The sequence below is a fragment of the Erinaceus europaeus genome, chromosome 13 (assembly GCF_950295315.1).
Source record: "Erinaceus europaeus chromosome 13, mEriEur2.1, whole genome shotgun sequence".
Taxonomy (NCBI): Eukaryota; Metazoa; Chordata; class Mammalia; order Eulipotyphla; family Erinaceidae; genus Erinaceus; species Erinaceus europaeus.
The window spans coordinates 49,087,398-49,104,492 of NC_080174.1; the positions used below are offsets into that span (position 1 = coordinate 49,087,398).

General features: G+C 47.0%; 1 protein-coding gene and 1 non-coding gene across 5 annotated transcripts in view; both read left to right on the forward strand.

The window, feature by feature from the left end:
• NHSL3 (NHS like 3) overlaps positions 1–17,095 on the forward strand; it is a 52,970-nt gene that overhangs the window by 4,167 nt on the left and 31,708 nt on the right. For 2 of the 4 annotated variants that reach the window (XM_060205798.1, XM_016188208.2), the window contains exon 1: positions 14,685–14,871. The exons of the other annotated variants lie outside the window; for them this stretch is intronic. In XM_060205798.1, coding sequence (XP_060061781.1) covers positions 14,781–14,871 — 91 coding nt within the window. In that variant the 5' untranslated portion in view covers positions 14,685–14,780. Of the gene's footprint in view, positions 1–14,684; positions 14,872–17,095 lie in introns of those variants that run through there. 4 annotated transcript variants of the gene reach the window in all.
• Positions 7,256–7,325, forward strand: LOC132532564 (small nucleolar RNA SNORD104). The gene has a single exon (XR_009544504.1). It is a non-coding gene; the product is annotated as a small nucleolar RNA SNORD104 (small nucleolar RNA).

Consider the following 17,095-nt stretch of genomic DNA (forward strand, 5'->3'; position numbering starts at 1 on the left):
ATATTTTCCAGAAATAACACCAGGATGCTCTAGTCAAGTGTGTGGGGAGGAAGTGTTTCTGGGACCAGTGCCAAGACTCCAACTCAGTAGATAATCAGGGGAGGCTTTCTGGAGGAGGTGAGCAGTGTGAAAAGAGGGCAGAATACTAGCTATTTTAAAGGAGAATAATGAAGGTTGCAATCTGCCAGACCCCAGCCAGGCATTTTGATAAGGTTTTCCCTTTTCCTCGCAACTGGGGAAATCAGCAGTTAGCACTATATATAGGCCTAGACAATGAACAAAAATTGATCGCAGTCATTCAGCTTAATTCATTTGAAAGAGGAATATTCTCTCTCTCTCTCTTTTAAAATATTTAAGTGCACCTCCCTCAGCACTGCTCAGTGCTGGCTTGCGGTGTGTGTGTGTGAGTGTATGTGTGTTTGTGATTGGGCAGAGGGGACGTGGCTTTGGAGCTTCAGGCATGAAAGTCTTTTTCAGGGGCCAGGTGGTGGCGCACCTGGTTAAGCACACACATTACAGTGCACAAGGACACAGGTTCAAGCCTCTGGTCCCCACCTGCAGGGGGAAAGCTTCACAAGTGGTGAAGCAAGGCTGTAGGTATCTCTCTGTTTCTCTCCCTCTCTCCTTCCCCCTCTCCTCTCAATTTCTCTCTGTCTCTACCCAATAATAAATAAAATAAAAGATTAAAAAAATTTTTTTAAAAAGAAAGTCTTTTTCATAGCCATTATGCTATCTCCCCCCACCCAGGATTTATTAATTTAACAATGGAGAGAGAGAGCCAGAGCCAGGTGGTAGCACAATGGGTTAAGCGCACATGGCACCAAGTACAAGGACCGGCGTAGGGATCCTGGTTTCAGTCCCTGGCTCCCCACCTGCAGGGGGGAGGGATGTCGCGGGGGTCGCTTCACAGGTGGTGAAGCAGGTCTGCAGGTGTCTATCTTTCTCTCCCCCTCTCTGCCTTCCCCTCCTCTCAATTTTTCTCTGTCCTATCCAACAATGATAGCAATAACAACTATAATAATAACTACAACAATGATAAATGACAAAGGCAACAAAAGGTGGAAAAACAGTCTCCAGGAGCAGTGATTCATAGTGCAGGCACTGAGCCCCAGCAATGACCCTGGAGGGAAAGGGGGGGAGTGCTCCAGCATGTGGCACATGCCTGAACATCACTGGCATATGTGGTGGGGGGATGGAACCCTATGCCTGATACAGGGAAGTCCGGCAGTCTTGGGCTGAGGAGACTGCACAGTGTTTTGTGCACCAAATTGGCATGTCTGAGACCCTAGAGGTCCCAGATTAAGTTTCTAGCACCACCACATGTCAGAGCTGAGCAGTGCTCTAATTTTTTTTTTATTAATTTAATTTATTAATGAGAAAGATAGGGAAGAGAAAAGAACCAGACATCACTTTGGTATGTGTGCTGCTAGGGATTGAACTTGGGACCTCATGCTTGAGAGTCCAATGCTTTATCCACATTACCATCTCCCAGACCACAGCAGTGCTCTAATTTCTTTCTCAGCTTCTTTCTTTCTTTCTTTCTTTTAAATATTTTATTTATTTATTAATGAGAAAGATAGGAGGAGAGAAAGAACCACTTATCAGTCTGGTACATGTGCTGCCAGGGATGGAACTTGGGCTCTCATGCTCAAGAATCCAGTGCTTTATCTGCTGTGCTATCTCCCAGACCACTCAGTTTCTCATAAAAAACAAATCTTAAAAAAAGGTATGGGGCAGTTTACACAACAGTTTAGACAAGAGACTTTCATATCTGAGGCTCTGGGGCCCCATGTTCAATTCCTGATGCCACCATAAGTCAGAGCACTAGTGAAATGGAAAAGAGAAGAAAAAGGTATGCATTCTACTACTGAGACACTTCTCTGGGACTGAAAAAAAAATAGTCTTTTTTTTTTTTTTTTGCCACCAAGGTTTTGTTGGGGTGTTCAGCCTATGTGATACCACTGGTCCCAGTGGACTTTGTTGTTTTTGTTTTGTTCTTTTTTTCCCCATGTGAGAGGGAGAGATAGGAAGAGGAGAAATACTACAGAACCTCTCATGCTTATAAAGCTTCCTCTTTGCATACTATTATTTAATTTTTTTTTTCCTCCAGGGTTATTGCTGGGCTCGGTGCCTGCACCATGAATCCACTGCTCCTAGAGGCCATTTTTCCCCCCTTTTGTTGCCCTTGTTGTTTTAGCCTCCTTGTAGTTATTATTATTACCATTGTTGATGTTGTTCGTTGTTGGATAGGACAGAGAGAAATGGAGAGAGGAGGGGAAGACAGAGAGGGGGAGAGAAAGACAGACACCTGCAGACCTGCTTCACCGCCTGTGAAGCGACTCCTCTGCAGGTGGGGAGCTGGGGGCTCGAACTGGGATCCTTACGCCAGTCCTTGTGCCTTGCGCCATGTGCGCTCAACCCACTGCGCCACTGCCCAACCCCTGTATTTAATTTTTTAAAAATATTTTATTTATCTATTATTGGATAGAGACAGAAATTGAGAGGGGGGAGGTAGAAAGATACCTGCAGCCCTGCTTCACCACTCATGAAGTTTTTTCCCTTTGCAGGTGGGGGCCAAAGGCTTGAACCTGGGTCCTTGCGCACTGTAATGTATGTGCTTAACCAGGTGTGCACCTGCGTGCCCCACCCCTTTTATTCCCAGAGCACTGCTCAGCTCTGGTTTATGGTGGTGCAGGGAATTGAACCTGGGACTCTGGAGCCTCAGGCATGAGAGTCTCTTGGCATAACCATTATGCTGCCTCCCCGCCCTTGTATAGTATTCCTATGTGGTGACTAGGGGTTCAAACAAGTCCTCCTGTATGGTAAAGTTTGTGTTCTACTGCATAAGCTATTTCTTGCCTCTCCCCCCAAATTATATATAATTATGAATTATTTATTTACTGGTGATAGAGAAAAAGGAGCGAGAGAGAACCAGAACATCACTCTGGCACATGTTATATCCAGGATTGAACTCAGGACCTTGTGCTTGAGAGTCGAACATTTAATCCACTATGGTACCTCCCAGGCCGGTATATTCTTTATTATGCAGTGTCAGGCACTGATCAAAGTAGTTGTTGTACCTGGGAAAACACAGGTAAGGTTCCTCCTTGTGTGGAAGTGATGTTCAGTGCACATCAGTGACAGACCACTTAATTTGGCTCCAGAGGTCATTCTCCCCAAAGAGATAAGCAAACGAAAGATAATATGAGGTTGGATGTATTCCTAACTCTGGGGAGGAATAACCACTGCAGTCTTAGAACCAGTTTGGAGTTTGTAGCCCTCCAGAAGGACTGCTTCTTTTGTGCTTTGTGTGGGCAGTGGCTAGGGGTGGGAATGGGGTTGGCTTCCTTATACCAACAGTGATAATTCAGGAGCTATACTTCCTCGACCAGTGGGTTTAACATATTGTATTAATGTTATATGGAGAGAACCAGAGCATCACTTTGGTACATGCAATGCTGAGGACTGAACTCGGGACTTCATGCTTGTAAGTTCAATATTTTAGCCACTGTGTCACCTTAAGGGTCTTGTCCCAGGGGATTTAACTCTACAAATTCTGGCCACTGACTCAGGGAGAACTGTCCTAGGGGTGGGGTTGTGGAGAGACTCAGTTGTATGTCCTCAGGCAAGTCTTGTACCACCTGGGCTAGACATACCCTGTCTTGATAAAGATGGAGGAGTCTGTTGCCCGGGAGGTGAAGCAATGACTAGACTGTTGGATTTAGAAGCATGAGGTACTGAGTTTGAAACCCAGCATTGCATGTGCCAGAGTGATGCTCTGTTGTTGTTTTTTTTTCTCTCTCTCCTTACCCCTCTTTCATGTTAATAAATACAATTAAAAATAATGATGTATTACATTAAAGCAAAGGATTCTAGGGAAGGAGGGAAAGGGTTAGTATAAATGTCAGTGTACTGATGATGGAGGGGGACCTAAGCTGGAGGAGAGTGTCTTGCAGGTGCCTGTCATAGGGAGATGAGAAATTGTGCCTATGATGAGAGCTGTACTGTATACCCATAAAGCGGAGGGGGAAAAAAGCAGAGATGGTGTTTAATGACCTGTGAGGCCCCTTTCAGTAATAGAATTCTATGGGTTTGCGAGTGAGCTGGAGGAGCCAGCAGTAGGGACTGAGCCTGAGGATGGGCTCAATGTCCAGGAAAGGAGAGCCTACCTTTGGCCAGTCAGGTGGATATATGGACAGGACATAGAGAGGATGGGGAACCCAGTGGCTACTGTAGGAAAGTGGGTGAGGAGTACACTGTCAGTGCTGCCATCTATCCCCACTGAGGAAGAGACTGTGCAGCTCTAAAGCAAAGTGAGAATATGGAGTCACCTTGAGTACTGGGCTCTTTGCCTCTCTGAGGTCAGGTTGGTATCTATTTGCCTTTTGATAAACACTTCATGTATTTCCATTCTGTGCTATTGCATGCACTGTTCTCCCTACCTAGGCTGTATTCTCCCCTCCTCTCTGTAGATTTATTTGTAAGTGTATTATTATTTTTTTGTAACCAGAATGCTCCTTAGCTCTGGCTTATGGTTTGGGGCCTCCAAACCACAGGCATGAAAATTTGTTGCACAAGCCACTGTACTCTCCTGCCTCCTGTCTCTATGTTGATTTCACAGAAGAGAGAAAGAATAAAGCCCCGCTCCACTCTGGCATATTTGGTGCCCGGAATTGAACCCAAAGTTTCATCCATGCAAGTTCTGTGCTTTACCTGCTGAACCACCTACCTGCAGGTGCCTTCCGGTTTTGTTTTCTGTTTTTTTTTTTTTTTTTTTTTTTTATTTCTCTATTAATGAAAGAGAAAAAGAATCAGAGTAGGGGCTGGGCGGTGGAGCACCTGGCTAAGTGTGCATATCACCAACTGCAAGGACCTGGGTTTGGCCCCAGCCCCACCCCCCCCAGCCATCTGCAGGGGGGACTCTTCAAAATTGGTAAACCAGGTCTACAGGTATCTGTCTTCTCTCTCTTTTCTCTTTCTCTCTCTTTTTAAAATTAATTTTTTTGTTATAATTATTTATTGGATAGAGACAACCAGAAATTAAGAGGGAAGTGGGGGGTTGAGAGGGAGAGAGACAGAGAGACACCTGCAGCATTGCTTCATCACTTGTGAAGCTTTTCCCCTGCAGGTGGGGACCGGGGACTTGAACCTGGGTCCTTGCGCATTGTAACATGTGTGCTCAACCACCCGGCCCCTCTCTTTTTCTTTCTTTCTTTCTTTCTTTCTTTCTTTCTTTCTTTCTTTCTTTCTTCTTCTTTTTTTTTAAAAAATATTTTATTCATTTATTTTCCTTTTTTATTGTTGCCCTGGTTTTTATCATTGTTGTGGTTATTATTATTGTTGTTATTGATGTTGTTGTTGCTGGATAGGACAGAGAGAAATGGAGAAAGGAGGGGAAGACAAAGATGGGGAGAGAAAGATAAACACCTGCAGACCTGCTTCACTGCTTGTGAAGTGACCCCCCCTGCAGGTGGGGAACTGAGGGCTCCAACCGGGATCCTTTGAGTTTCACACCACGTGCGCTTAACCCACTTTGCTACAGCCTCTCTCTTTCTCTCTATCTCCCTGTCCTCTCTGAATTTCTCTCTGTCCTATCTAATACAAATTAGAAAGAAAAAGAAAAAAGGAAAAATTAACCACTGGGAGCAGTGGATTCATAGTGCTGGCATCAAGCCCCAGCGATAACCCTGGTGGCAATAAAAATAATTAATTAATTAGTTAAACAAGAACCAGAGCATCATTTTGGCATATGCAGTGCTGAGAGTGCTTGAGAACACAACACTTTACTCACTGCATCACTTCCTGGATCAAATTCTTTCTTTTTAAAATAAAGATCTGTTTGTGATGCAAGATAGCATAATGGTGATACAAAAATATTTCCATGCCTAAGGCTTCAGAGTACCAGATTTAATTCCCAGCACCACCATAAAAGCCAGAGCTGAGCAGTGCTCTGGAGGGAAAAAGAAAAGGTGTTTGTTTGTTTGTTTGTTTGTTTGTTTTTGCCTCTAGGATTATTGCTGGGGCTCGGTGCCTGAACCAGCCATCTACTGCTCCTGGAGGTTATTTTTTTCCCTTTTGTTGCTCTTGTTTAATCATTGTTATGGTTATTATTGTTGCTGTTATTGATGTTGTTGTTGGATAGGACAGAGAGAAATGGAGAGAGAAAAGACAGAGGGGGAGAGGAAAACACACCTGCAGACCTGCTTCACTGCTTGTGAAGTGACTCCCCTGTAGGTGGGGAGCCAGGGGCTTGAACCAGGATCCTTAAGCTGGTCCTTGTACTTCGTGACATGTGCCTTTAGCCTGCTGCCCTACTTGCCCGACCACCCAAAAAAGTGTTTATTATGAGAGATAATGAGAAAGGGAAGAAGGGAGGGAGAGAAAGAGGACCAGAGAACTGCTCAGCTCTGGCATAAGGTAGTGCTGGGGATTGAACCTGGGACCTCTGGGGCCTCAGACATGCAAGTTGGTACTCTAACAGCCTGAGCTATCTCCCTAGCCCTACCTTAACTTTTCCATCCAGTTTATCCTGGAGGCCTGGCTCTAGTGTCATCATCTCTGTGATTTTCTTGAGGGAAATTAATTTCCCTTGATTCTGGAGCAGGGGACTTAAAAGATTTGGAGTGGGGGTCGGGTGGTAGTGCAGTGGGTTAAGCACACATGGCACAAAGCGCAAGGACTGGCTTAAGGATCCCTGTTTGAGCCCCCGCTCCCCATCTGCAGGGGGGGTCGCTTCACAAGCGATGAAGCAGGTTTGCAGGTGTCTTTCTCCCCCTCTCTGTCCTATCCAACAACAACATCAATGGCAACAATAACAAGGGCAACAAAATGGAGAAAAATGGCCTTTAGGAGCAGTGGATTTGTAGTGTAGGCACTGAGCCCCAGCAATAACCCTGAAGGCAAAAAAAAAAAAAAGATTTCAAGTTGGATATCATATTCCTTTCTTTCTGGATAATTTCTTGGTTAGGGGCAGCTCAGTGTCTTATCTTGGGACTGGAACAATGTAATGGGGGCTGGGTTCTTTTGGTATGGGGTGCAGTCTTTATTTATTTATTTATAAAGATTTATTTAGGGGCTGAGTAATGGCTAACCTGCTAAAGTGCACAAAGACTGGGGTTCAAGGCCCTGGTCCCCACCTGCAGGGAGAAAGCTTCAAGAACAATGAAGTTGTTTTTTTCTGCGGCTGGTGGTGAGTGGTGAGTGTGCGGGTCTGTGGTGGGTGGCGGTGGCGGGTGGTGGCGGAGAGGGCTGCCCTTCGGTGATGACCACCTTCGAGCACGTGTTAGACTGCTGACCAGGATGATCACGCCACTCGCAGTCTGAGTCAGGCCTCAAAAAAAAAACAGTGAAGTTGGGCTACAGGTGTCTTGTTTCTCTCTCTCCTCGTCAATAACTCTCTGTTCTATCAAATAAGATAAATAAATATATGAAAGATTTATATACTTACTAATAATGGAGAAAGAACCAGAGCATCACTCTGGCATTGAATTCAGGATCTCAAGCTTGAAAGTCCAGTATATATATATATATATTTTAATAGATAGAGATGGAGAAGCAGAGAGAGGGAGAGGGAGAGAATGGGTCCACAACATTGAAGCTGGGCTTGAGCGTGGGTTACACATGTGTCAAAGCAGTATACTACCCAAGTGAACTATTCTGCCAGCTTGCGAGTTCACTGCTTTATCCATTGCACCTGCTCTGGGCCCACTAGGGTACAATCTTAGGGGAGGAGTCTGGGTCCACCTCTTCCAGGCATTTTGTACCATGGGTCTAAATGGGAGAGGGAGCCTCACCAATTTATTCAACAAATAGTGAGTTTTACATTTGATGATATGTACCTACTATGTGTCAGTGTTTTGGGGATGAATGAGAGACAAGACCCCTATCCTTGTGAGCCCCACAATTTGAGTCAGGGGGAAGCACACATTAAACAAATCATTTAGGAGGTCCGGCAGTGGTGCACCAGTTTAAACGCACATCGTATGAAGTGCAGGGACCTGCACCAGGATCCAGGACCTGCGGGGACAGGGGCAGGGGGGGTTACTTCACAAGAGGTGAAACAAGTCTACAGGAATCTCTCTTTGTTTCTCTCCCTCTCTATCTCCCACTCCCCTCTCAATTTCTCTCAGTCCTATCCAATAAAAATGAAAAATGGCTGCCAGGAGTAGTGGATTTGTAGTGCTGGCACCGAGCCCCAGCGACAACCCTGGAGGCAAAAACAAAACAAGTAATTAAGGGTCAAGGAGTATGACAAGGGTCAGGTGGTGGTGCATGTGATAAAACACACATTACTATGTGTGAAGACCCAGGTTCAGGCCCATTGTCAGCACCTGTAAGAGGAAGCTTCACGAGCAGTGGAGCAATGCTATAGGTGTCTCTCTTTCTTCCCCTCTCTATTTCTCTCTGTCTCTATCAGAAAAACAGAAGAAAACAATGGCTACCAGGAATGGTGGAGTCATCATGACCTTGGTGTCAAATTAAAAAATAACTATGACAAGGGAGTTGGGCGGTAGCGCAGCAGGTTAAGCGCACGTGGCACAAAGCACAAGGGCCAGTGTAAGGATCCCGGTTCGAGCCCCAGGCTCCCCACCTGCAAGGAGTTGCTTCACAGGTGGTGAAGCAGGTCTGCAGGTGTCTATCTTTCTCTCCCCCTCTGTCTTCCCCTCCTCTCTCCATTTCTCTCTGTCCTATCCAACAACAATGAAAAACAAGGGCAACAAAAGGGAATAAATAAATAAATATTTTTTAAAAAATAAATAACTATGACAAAAGTGAATGTATAGATTAGTGATCCCAGAAGACATCAGGGGAGGCTTTCCCGAAGAGGTGACAAGTGAACTAAAATGGAGAGAAGATGCTGATGCTGGGCCTGAGGGATGTATAACCCTGGCATCAGACAAGGCGCTGTTAGGAACTGTAACTGGCTGTCTGGCTGGGGTTCTGTGGGCAGAGTGATTGCCACACCAAATACCCTGAGGGTGGGGTCTGGATTGTGTCCCCTCCACCTTTTTTTTTTTTTTTTTTTTACCAGAGCACTACTTCAGTTCTGGTTTATGGTGGTGCAGGGGACTGGATCTGGACTTCCAGAGCCTCAGGGGTATGAATCTCTTTGCATAACCAATATGCTATCTACCCCCCCCATGAGTTTCTTTGCATAAAAATTATGCTATCTTCCCCTACTGCTCTGTCTTTTCCTCCTGTGCTTCCCAGCACAGAGCCTGGCACTTAGGGGCTTTGGGTGTTAGGCACTCCCAGAGCATGGGCATCTCTGGATCCTAAACATTCAGTCACAGGGAACTTTCATAGCACAGACAGAAAGGCAGTTGAGGCCCAGAGGAGAAAGTGACTTGTTGAAGGTCATACATCCCCCATCAGCCAGTGTTAGAGGTGGAACAGGAGTCCAGACCTGCTTGCTGACCTCATACTCCTTAATCTTTTGTTCAAATGGAAAGTCCCACCCCAGAAAAGTGCCTCCACAGGGGTGGAGAGAGATGAGCAGGAAGCTGAGAGCAAGAAGGTCTCCCTCCCCTCCCTACCATAGGCCTCTCCTTCTCCTCCTTCCTCCTGGAGGCTCTGAATCCTCAATGTGGCACACATCCCAGTGTTCTGGAAATTCCCTCAGGTTGGGAGGGGCCCTCCCCTGACTGTTCTTATCTAGTCCTGCCCCCAAAGCAGAGCTGCCAGCAAGGTCTGCACAACTGGGGTGGCCAAGCCTTATGGGCAGAGGATGGGGGAGAAATTCCATTCACCCATCTCTGCCCCTTGGAAACTCCCCTCTTCCCAAGCCTCAGAGCCTTCTCAACAGCTCCTGGCCTGTCACATGCAGGAGAAAACTAATGAGAAGAGGCATTGTGCATTGTTAGGGCATGAGGTAGGTGGGACTAGCAGGTATACCATCTCCACGTCCACTTGCAGGCTTCCAGGCCACCCCCCCCCCGCCTCCCCCCCCCCCCCCCCCCGCTGACTTGAGGAAGGGAGTCAGTGACAGCAGCTTCCTTGGAGAGGGGAATGGAATTATTATTATTTAAATTAACTAACTAGAGCAAGAACCAGAGTATTACTCTAGCACATACAGTGCCAGGGATTGAACTCAGGACGTCATATTTGAGAGTTCAACACTTTACCCATTGCACCACTCTCCCAGCCTCCGCCCATCCCATTATTCCACTTATTTTTTTTAATACTTTATTTATTTATTGGATAGAGACAGAGAAAAACCAGGAGGGAAGAAGAAACAGATACATGCAGACCTGTTTCACCACTCGTGAAGCTTTGTCCATGCAGGTAGGGACCAGAAGCTTAGATCCAGGTCCTTGCACATATAACACAAGCACTCTACTGGGTACAGCATACACATTGCTCTCCTATCTTTTTTTTTTAATTGGGGGGATTAATGGTTTACAGTCAACAATAAAATATAGTAACAGAAAGTAAAATACAGTAGTTTGTATATGTATAACATTTCTTAGTTTTCTTTCTTTTTTTAAATTTAATTTTATTTATTTTATTTGTGAGGGAAATTCAGAGAGAGAGAGAGAGACATAGAGAAACACCAGAGCACTGCTCAGCTCTGGTTTCTGGTGGTACGGGGGATTGAACCTGGGATTTAGGATCCTCAGGCGTGAGAGTCTGTTCGAATAACCATTATGCTATCTCTCCCACCCCTTTCTTTTTTCTTTTTTTTTAAAGTTTTTTTAAATTTTATTTATTTTTTTACGAGAAAGATAGGAGAGAGAAAAACCAGACATCACTCTGGTACATATGCTGCCAGGGATTGAACTTAGGACCTCATATTTAAGAGTCTAATGCCTTATCCACTGTGTCTCAGACCACGATGTTTCTGTTGTCCACATAACAGTTCAACCCCCTCTAGGTCCTCTGACATCAAGTTCCAGGACCTGTAACTCCCCCACCCCTCACCCCAGAGTCTTACTTTGGTGCACCAAATACACCAGTGCTCTCCTGTCTTTGGGGGTTGGTTCACCAAAGTCTTCAGTTTACTCACAGGGTGCCCAGCTCTGTGCTTAATGGAGACAAACTACTCAGCTCCCAAAGAGTGTAAACCCTGAATCTAGGGGGTTCTATTCCAAGAAGGGCCTCTTGTCTGTTAAGTATCCTTTCTCCTCCAAGCTTCTAGCCAGGGGAAGTCACTGTTGCTATTCTGCAAGAGGCTCAGGAGGCACTTAAGCCCTATCTTATGGTTTCAGGAATTCTGGTCCATTCCTTCTCTTTTCTACCAGTCCTACCTAGGCCCTCTCATGCTCTTGGCAGTACTCTTCCATAGCCATTGCATTGCAGTGAAAGAATGGAAAACTGCCCATGCCTCTCCAGCCTGTCCCCTTTCACCTCCACAGTGTCTTTTTTTTTTTTTTTTTACTAGAGCACTGCTCAGCTCTGGCTTATGGTGGTGTGGGGCATTGACTCTGGATTTTCAGGCACGAGAGTCTCTTTGCATAACCATTATGCTATCTACCCCTGCCCCACAGTGTCATCTCTTTAATTTTTTTATTTTATATTTATTTATTTTCCCTTTTGTTGCCCTTGTTGTTTTACATTGTTATTGTAGTTATTGTTGTTATTGATGGTGTCGTTGTTAGGACAGAGAGAAATGGAGAGAGGAAGGAAAGACAGAGAGGGGGAGAGAAGGATAGACACCTGCAGACCTGCTTCACCGCCTGTGAAGCGACTCCCCTGCAGGTGGGAAGCCAGGGGCTCCAACCGGGATCCTTACTCTGGTCCTTGCACTTTACACCACGTGTGCTTAACTCGCGGCACTACTGCCCGACTCCCCCACAGTGTCATCTTTACTGCCATGCTTGCTATATGTAAGTCGCATCATCCCCACCAGTTTCTCTTCCCCCTGTAGGGCACACCTGTGTGCTAGGAATGATGCTGAACCTGCAATTAGTGAAAAGAGTGAGACAATCACTGCCCTTGAGGAATCTGTTTTCTAGTTGGACAGGGACATACAAAAACAAACTGTTGTCCTGAGACAAGTGCTAGGGTGGTGTCTGCAAAGTGATGGGGAGCTCTGAGGGTGCATGGGGAATGAGATGGGAGACTGTTGTTTGAAGAAGACCTTGTAGAGTAGACTGTGAAGACAAGGAGTTTCCCAGGCAAAAGGAGAGAGAAGAGCACCTGTGGCCATGTGTACCTGGAGAAGTGAGGCATATAGTAGGCGATGAGGCTAAACTAATAGGGCAGCTGCAGAAGGCTTCATGCAAAGGCCAAGATACCTGCTATATGTGACATCTTTCTGGCCTTATTTCTTATGGATATATTTATTCATTAATAAGTACAAGGAGGTGGAAGAGAGAGAACCAGAGCATCACTCTGGTATATGTGATGGCAGGGATCAAATTCAGGACCTCATGCTTGAAAGTCTGATGCTTTACCCACTACCCAACCTCCTATGCATTTATTTATGAATGGGTGAAAAAGAAAAGAAAAAAAAAAGACCATCTGGTATATGCAGTGCTAGAGACTGAAGCTAGGAATTCATACCTGCAAGTTCTGTGCTCTGCAGATGTGCCTGGATGCCCTTCTGGATTTTTCATACCTGTCCTAGCTCAATTCAAACCAAGGGATATGGACTTTCTCCTTGAATGTTCTCTCTGCTTCTCTTGTCACTTTTCTCCTTTATAGACCTCACATTTCCTCATCAGCAAGTCAAGGAAATTGGGTAGCAGAGTTCTGAGTTCTCTTCTCGATTTGACAGTAGGACCTTACTCTTTGTGCAAAACAGGGACACAATTTGATACACAGTGTGTGTCTGCTGAGTATTTTCTAGAGGGATGAATCCCTCAGGAACTGCACTGTTGTCAACTTCAGACTCTTGGAGGATGGAGATCAGCTTTTACTCTGTCATTTTTTGGGTGAGGGAACAGAGTGTCCCGCGCATAAAGGCATCTTGGTGTAATGGACGGACTTGCCCAAGTGGCAGAAAGGATGCACTGTATGGAGAACCAACAGCTCAGCACCCACAACTCAGTGTGCTCTCAGCTACACCAGGCTTCCCCTAGTTAAAGAGATGGTGATAGTCACTTCCCAGGGGACGGTCCCTGGGAATAAGGGTTCTTGTAAGGATACAGAGGATATAGTGGGGCAGCTTGAAAGCCTGGATGCTTTCAGAAAAGGTAACATATGTCATGGATTTTGAACAAGATTTGTATATGAGGAAATGAGTGGGACTGGGGAGACAGGATAATGCAAAAGACTCTCATGCCTGAGGCTTTGAGGTCCCAGGTTCAATCCCCAGCACCATCATAAACCAGAGTTGAGCAGTGCTCTGATGTTTCTGTTTCTTTCTCTCTGTATCTCTCTCAGAATAAAACAAAACTATTTTTAAAAAAATGAGTGACAGAGGGCAGGGGTAGAATAGCATAATGGTTATGCAAAGAGAATCTCATGCCCGAGGCTCCAAAGTCCCAGGTTCAGTCCCCTGCACCACCATAAACCAGAGCTGAGCAGTGCTCTGGTAAAAAAAAAAAAAAAAAAAAAATGAGTGAGGGACAGTTAGCTCTACAGATGTACACAGACATGGATGATTTCACATTTACTTCTATACTCCATTCCTTATATACAGCCACACCTCAAATGTAGGTATGAGGATACTCTCAACAATTGCACAGTCATACTAATATACAAAACATATACAATTACACAGTCCTGTAGATAAACATGTACACTTAAATTTGCACAGGCAGACTGTTACATACTTAAATACACAAAAATCAGTGGTGTTTAGCCATCTTGAGAGTCATAATTACACAGATAAAAATAAAGTACATAACCAGACACATGTTAACACTTATATGGATACAGGCACACAATCACACACAGATTACATAAAGAGGAACCCACATGTTCAGGGTCACAGATACATACATACACAGCTACCTAGCTCCATCACTACATTGAAGCACACAATTACAAATACCCAGTTACAGGGGACCTAGTGGTGGTGTATAAGATAGAGCATACACATTACAAATATTCAGTTATATGTCCCTCTTTAAGGTCAGGCAGAGGCATAAAGCAGAGGGGTGATAGCACGGAGAATTGGCTGTTAGAGGCAGTATGAGTTTGAGTACTAGCTTAGTGCTGTTTGACTTTAAGCCAGTCTGAAGTCATAGAACCTGAGTTTTCCCATCTGTAAAATGGGGACGACAAAAGGACTCTCTACCTTATAAAATTGTTTTGTTTGAGATGAAGTAAGAGTGTGGTCATCATAGTGCCTAGCATCTACTAATCGATATATAAAAGGGTGCTGCTAATCTAAGCACTGTTACTACAGAAGTAGTCAGATTGACACATTTGTTTAGCCAGACATAGAAACAAGAGCTATACACAGACACGTGACATTCATGGGGTGGGTTGGTTGGTGGGCACTAGCAGCCAGTGGCGGGCTCTGGACCCCGCCTGTCTGGAGCCCGACCCCTATTTCTCTCGGATCCACTGCGGTCTTCAAAGAGGCGGCCGCTGGGCTGGGCGAGCTATTCACCCTCCTGCCCCACCTGGACTTGCCCAACCTTTCCCAGGCGCTCAGGGCGGGGCTGCTCCGCAGGTCTCCCAGGTCCTGGAAGGGGCGGAGCCTACGAGACGTGCTCAATGCCCCGCCCCTCTGTGGCCCCTCCTGGCCTGGCCATTGGCCACAGCTCCCGGGGGCGTGGCTTATCTGAGGCTGGGGGCGCTTGCGGTGGCCACTAGCGAGTCTCGCTGCCTCCCTCCCGGGGCTGCGGGCCCGGCGGCCGGGCTGTGCTCGGGTTCCCGCGCCCGCTATGGGCAACTCACACCACAAGAGGAAGGCCCCCAGCGGTCCCCGGGTCCGCAGCTTCTGGCGGTTCGGGCGGTCAGCGAAGCGGCCGGCAGGTAGGGGCTGGGGTGGGGGCGGGGCAGGCAGGGAGGAGGGTCTCTCCTGCCGCAGCCGCCGCCACCGCTGCTGCCCCCTCCCGGGGCCTGGTGGGTGTGAGCGTGGGGGGCCGGGTATTGCCTGCACAGACCCCACCCCTCATGCACACAGATAAACACACGAAAACCACGGGCGGGCACAAGACCATGTCCACAATTTATGTACACAATATCCACTTCCGTGCGCGGACATGCAGACACAAAATCACACACGATCACACCCACACGCTCGCGCCATCGCTGTAGGACGCAGAGATCTCGAGACAGGTACATCTACCTATGCATACGGTCTGCGTAGCCACACGAACTACATCACAGGCGCAGGTTCAGACACAACCGCATACACACACCAGACATGTAGGTACAGTTGCAGAGCGTCAAAGACTCACAGATGGGCACACTGGTTCAAAACTGCACAACCAAGCAGAGTTACACACTCAAGCTCAGAAACAGATCCTAAGGTGTGTTTTCCCTTCTCTCTCTTTTTTCTCTCTCGTCCTCCAAACAGGCTGAAAGTTTGCAGGAGGGAGGGGAAACAAAGGTGGAGGGGAGAAGCAGGAAACCTGGGGCTGGAGGCTCGGGGCCGCCTCCATCTGGCGTGATCGGGAGTCGGACTGGTTCTTTGGGCTCCCTCCCCGCCCCCGCCCGCGCTGTTGCTCCACTGCCTCTTGGCCTTCCTCCCCCCCACCCGCGGTCCCCATGGTGGCTGCCGCATCTCCCCCTTTCAGTACAGCCACCAAGCTGGAACGCAGCCCTTCCCAGCGTGCTGCGGGATCCCTCCGCGGGTCACATTCCAACCAAGGGGGGCGGGGTGGGAGGGGGTGGGAGAGGGGAGGCCTCTTACACCAGGGCGGGAGGTGCGTTTCTGGTTTTCCCCAGAGGGTGCAGGGTGCAGCAGTTTCGGGTATCCCCCAAAGTCCTGAGGGGTGGGGGAGGAGGGAGGGACTGCAGAGGGTTCCTAGTTCCCCTTATCTGGTGAATCCAGAAATAGGGTAGGGGAAGGATGGTGGACCCTCTCCCCACCTCCCCCACAAGGTAAGGGGTCCCCAACAGAGGCGGTACCTGATGATCTGAGGGAGTGAGAATTCGGCAGAATGGGGGTGTGGGGGGGCTCTGTTATTGTGGGAGAATCCACCCATATCTTCCCAGGATGGCCCACATTCCTAGAGGTGCAGAACTGAACCTGATGACCTCATCCCTCCACGCGGGGGCGGCGGCAGGGGGGTTGATAGAGCCTAGGCTAGGTATTTTGGGGGGTGGGGGGCTGAATTCTCCATGGAGTTATGATGTGGGCCCAGGTGACCTTGAGCAGATTGCTTTCAGACTGGTTCCTGGAGCTGGGGTGAGTTGGGGTGGGGGCTCTCTTTGTAGAACTTGGTGTAGGTGACTTACTGGGACCCTTTTAGTTCTGGCATGCTGTGGATAAAGACGGAAGGGGGGGAGGGCTTTCCCAAGGTCATTTACCTGCAGTGGTTTAAGAAATAATAAAGGGAGTGGGGCGGTAGCGCATTGGGTTAATCACACGTAGCGAGAGAGAAGTGCAAGGACCGGCATAAGAATCCTGGTTCGAGCCCCCGCTCCCCACCTGCAGGATAGTCGCTTTTCCGCGGGTCTGCTGGTGTCTATCTTTCTCTGTATTCCCTCTCTGTATTCCCCTCCTCTCTCCATTTCTCTCTGTTCTAACAATGACATGAATAACAACAACAATAAAAAACAAGGGCAACAAAAGGAAAAAAATAAACATAAAAAATTTTTTTAAAAAAGAAATAATTAAAATAGCAGCAGGAAAAGGACTAATTAAGTTCTGGTGAGCTCCCCTAGGATTCCTCAGAAGGTGGGTTGATGAGAGACTTCAGGTTCTTTCAGCAGTCCTGAATCTGGGTTGTGCCCACCCATGCCTCCTAAAATCTGCCTGAGTGGGTGGGGCTGGGGCTCTTCATTTGTTCTCTCATGGTCACTCTAAGCTGACTGTTTCCTGTGAACTAACTGTGAGTCCAGACTTGTGATCATTTTGTGGTGGGGGAAAGAGATTAAGAGGGCTATGTTTACAGTCTGCTGCCTGCTGGCCCTTTAGGAAGAAACTGGGGCTTCTAGCAACTTGCTCTACAGTTCTTGCTGCAACTCATGGATCAAACAAGCTCTAAGATGTCCTTTTAAAAAACAGAAAGCAAATAAATAAACAAAG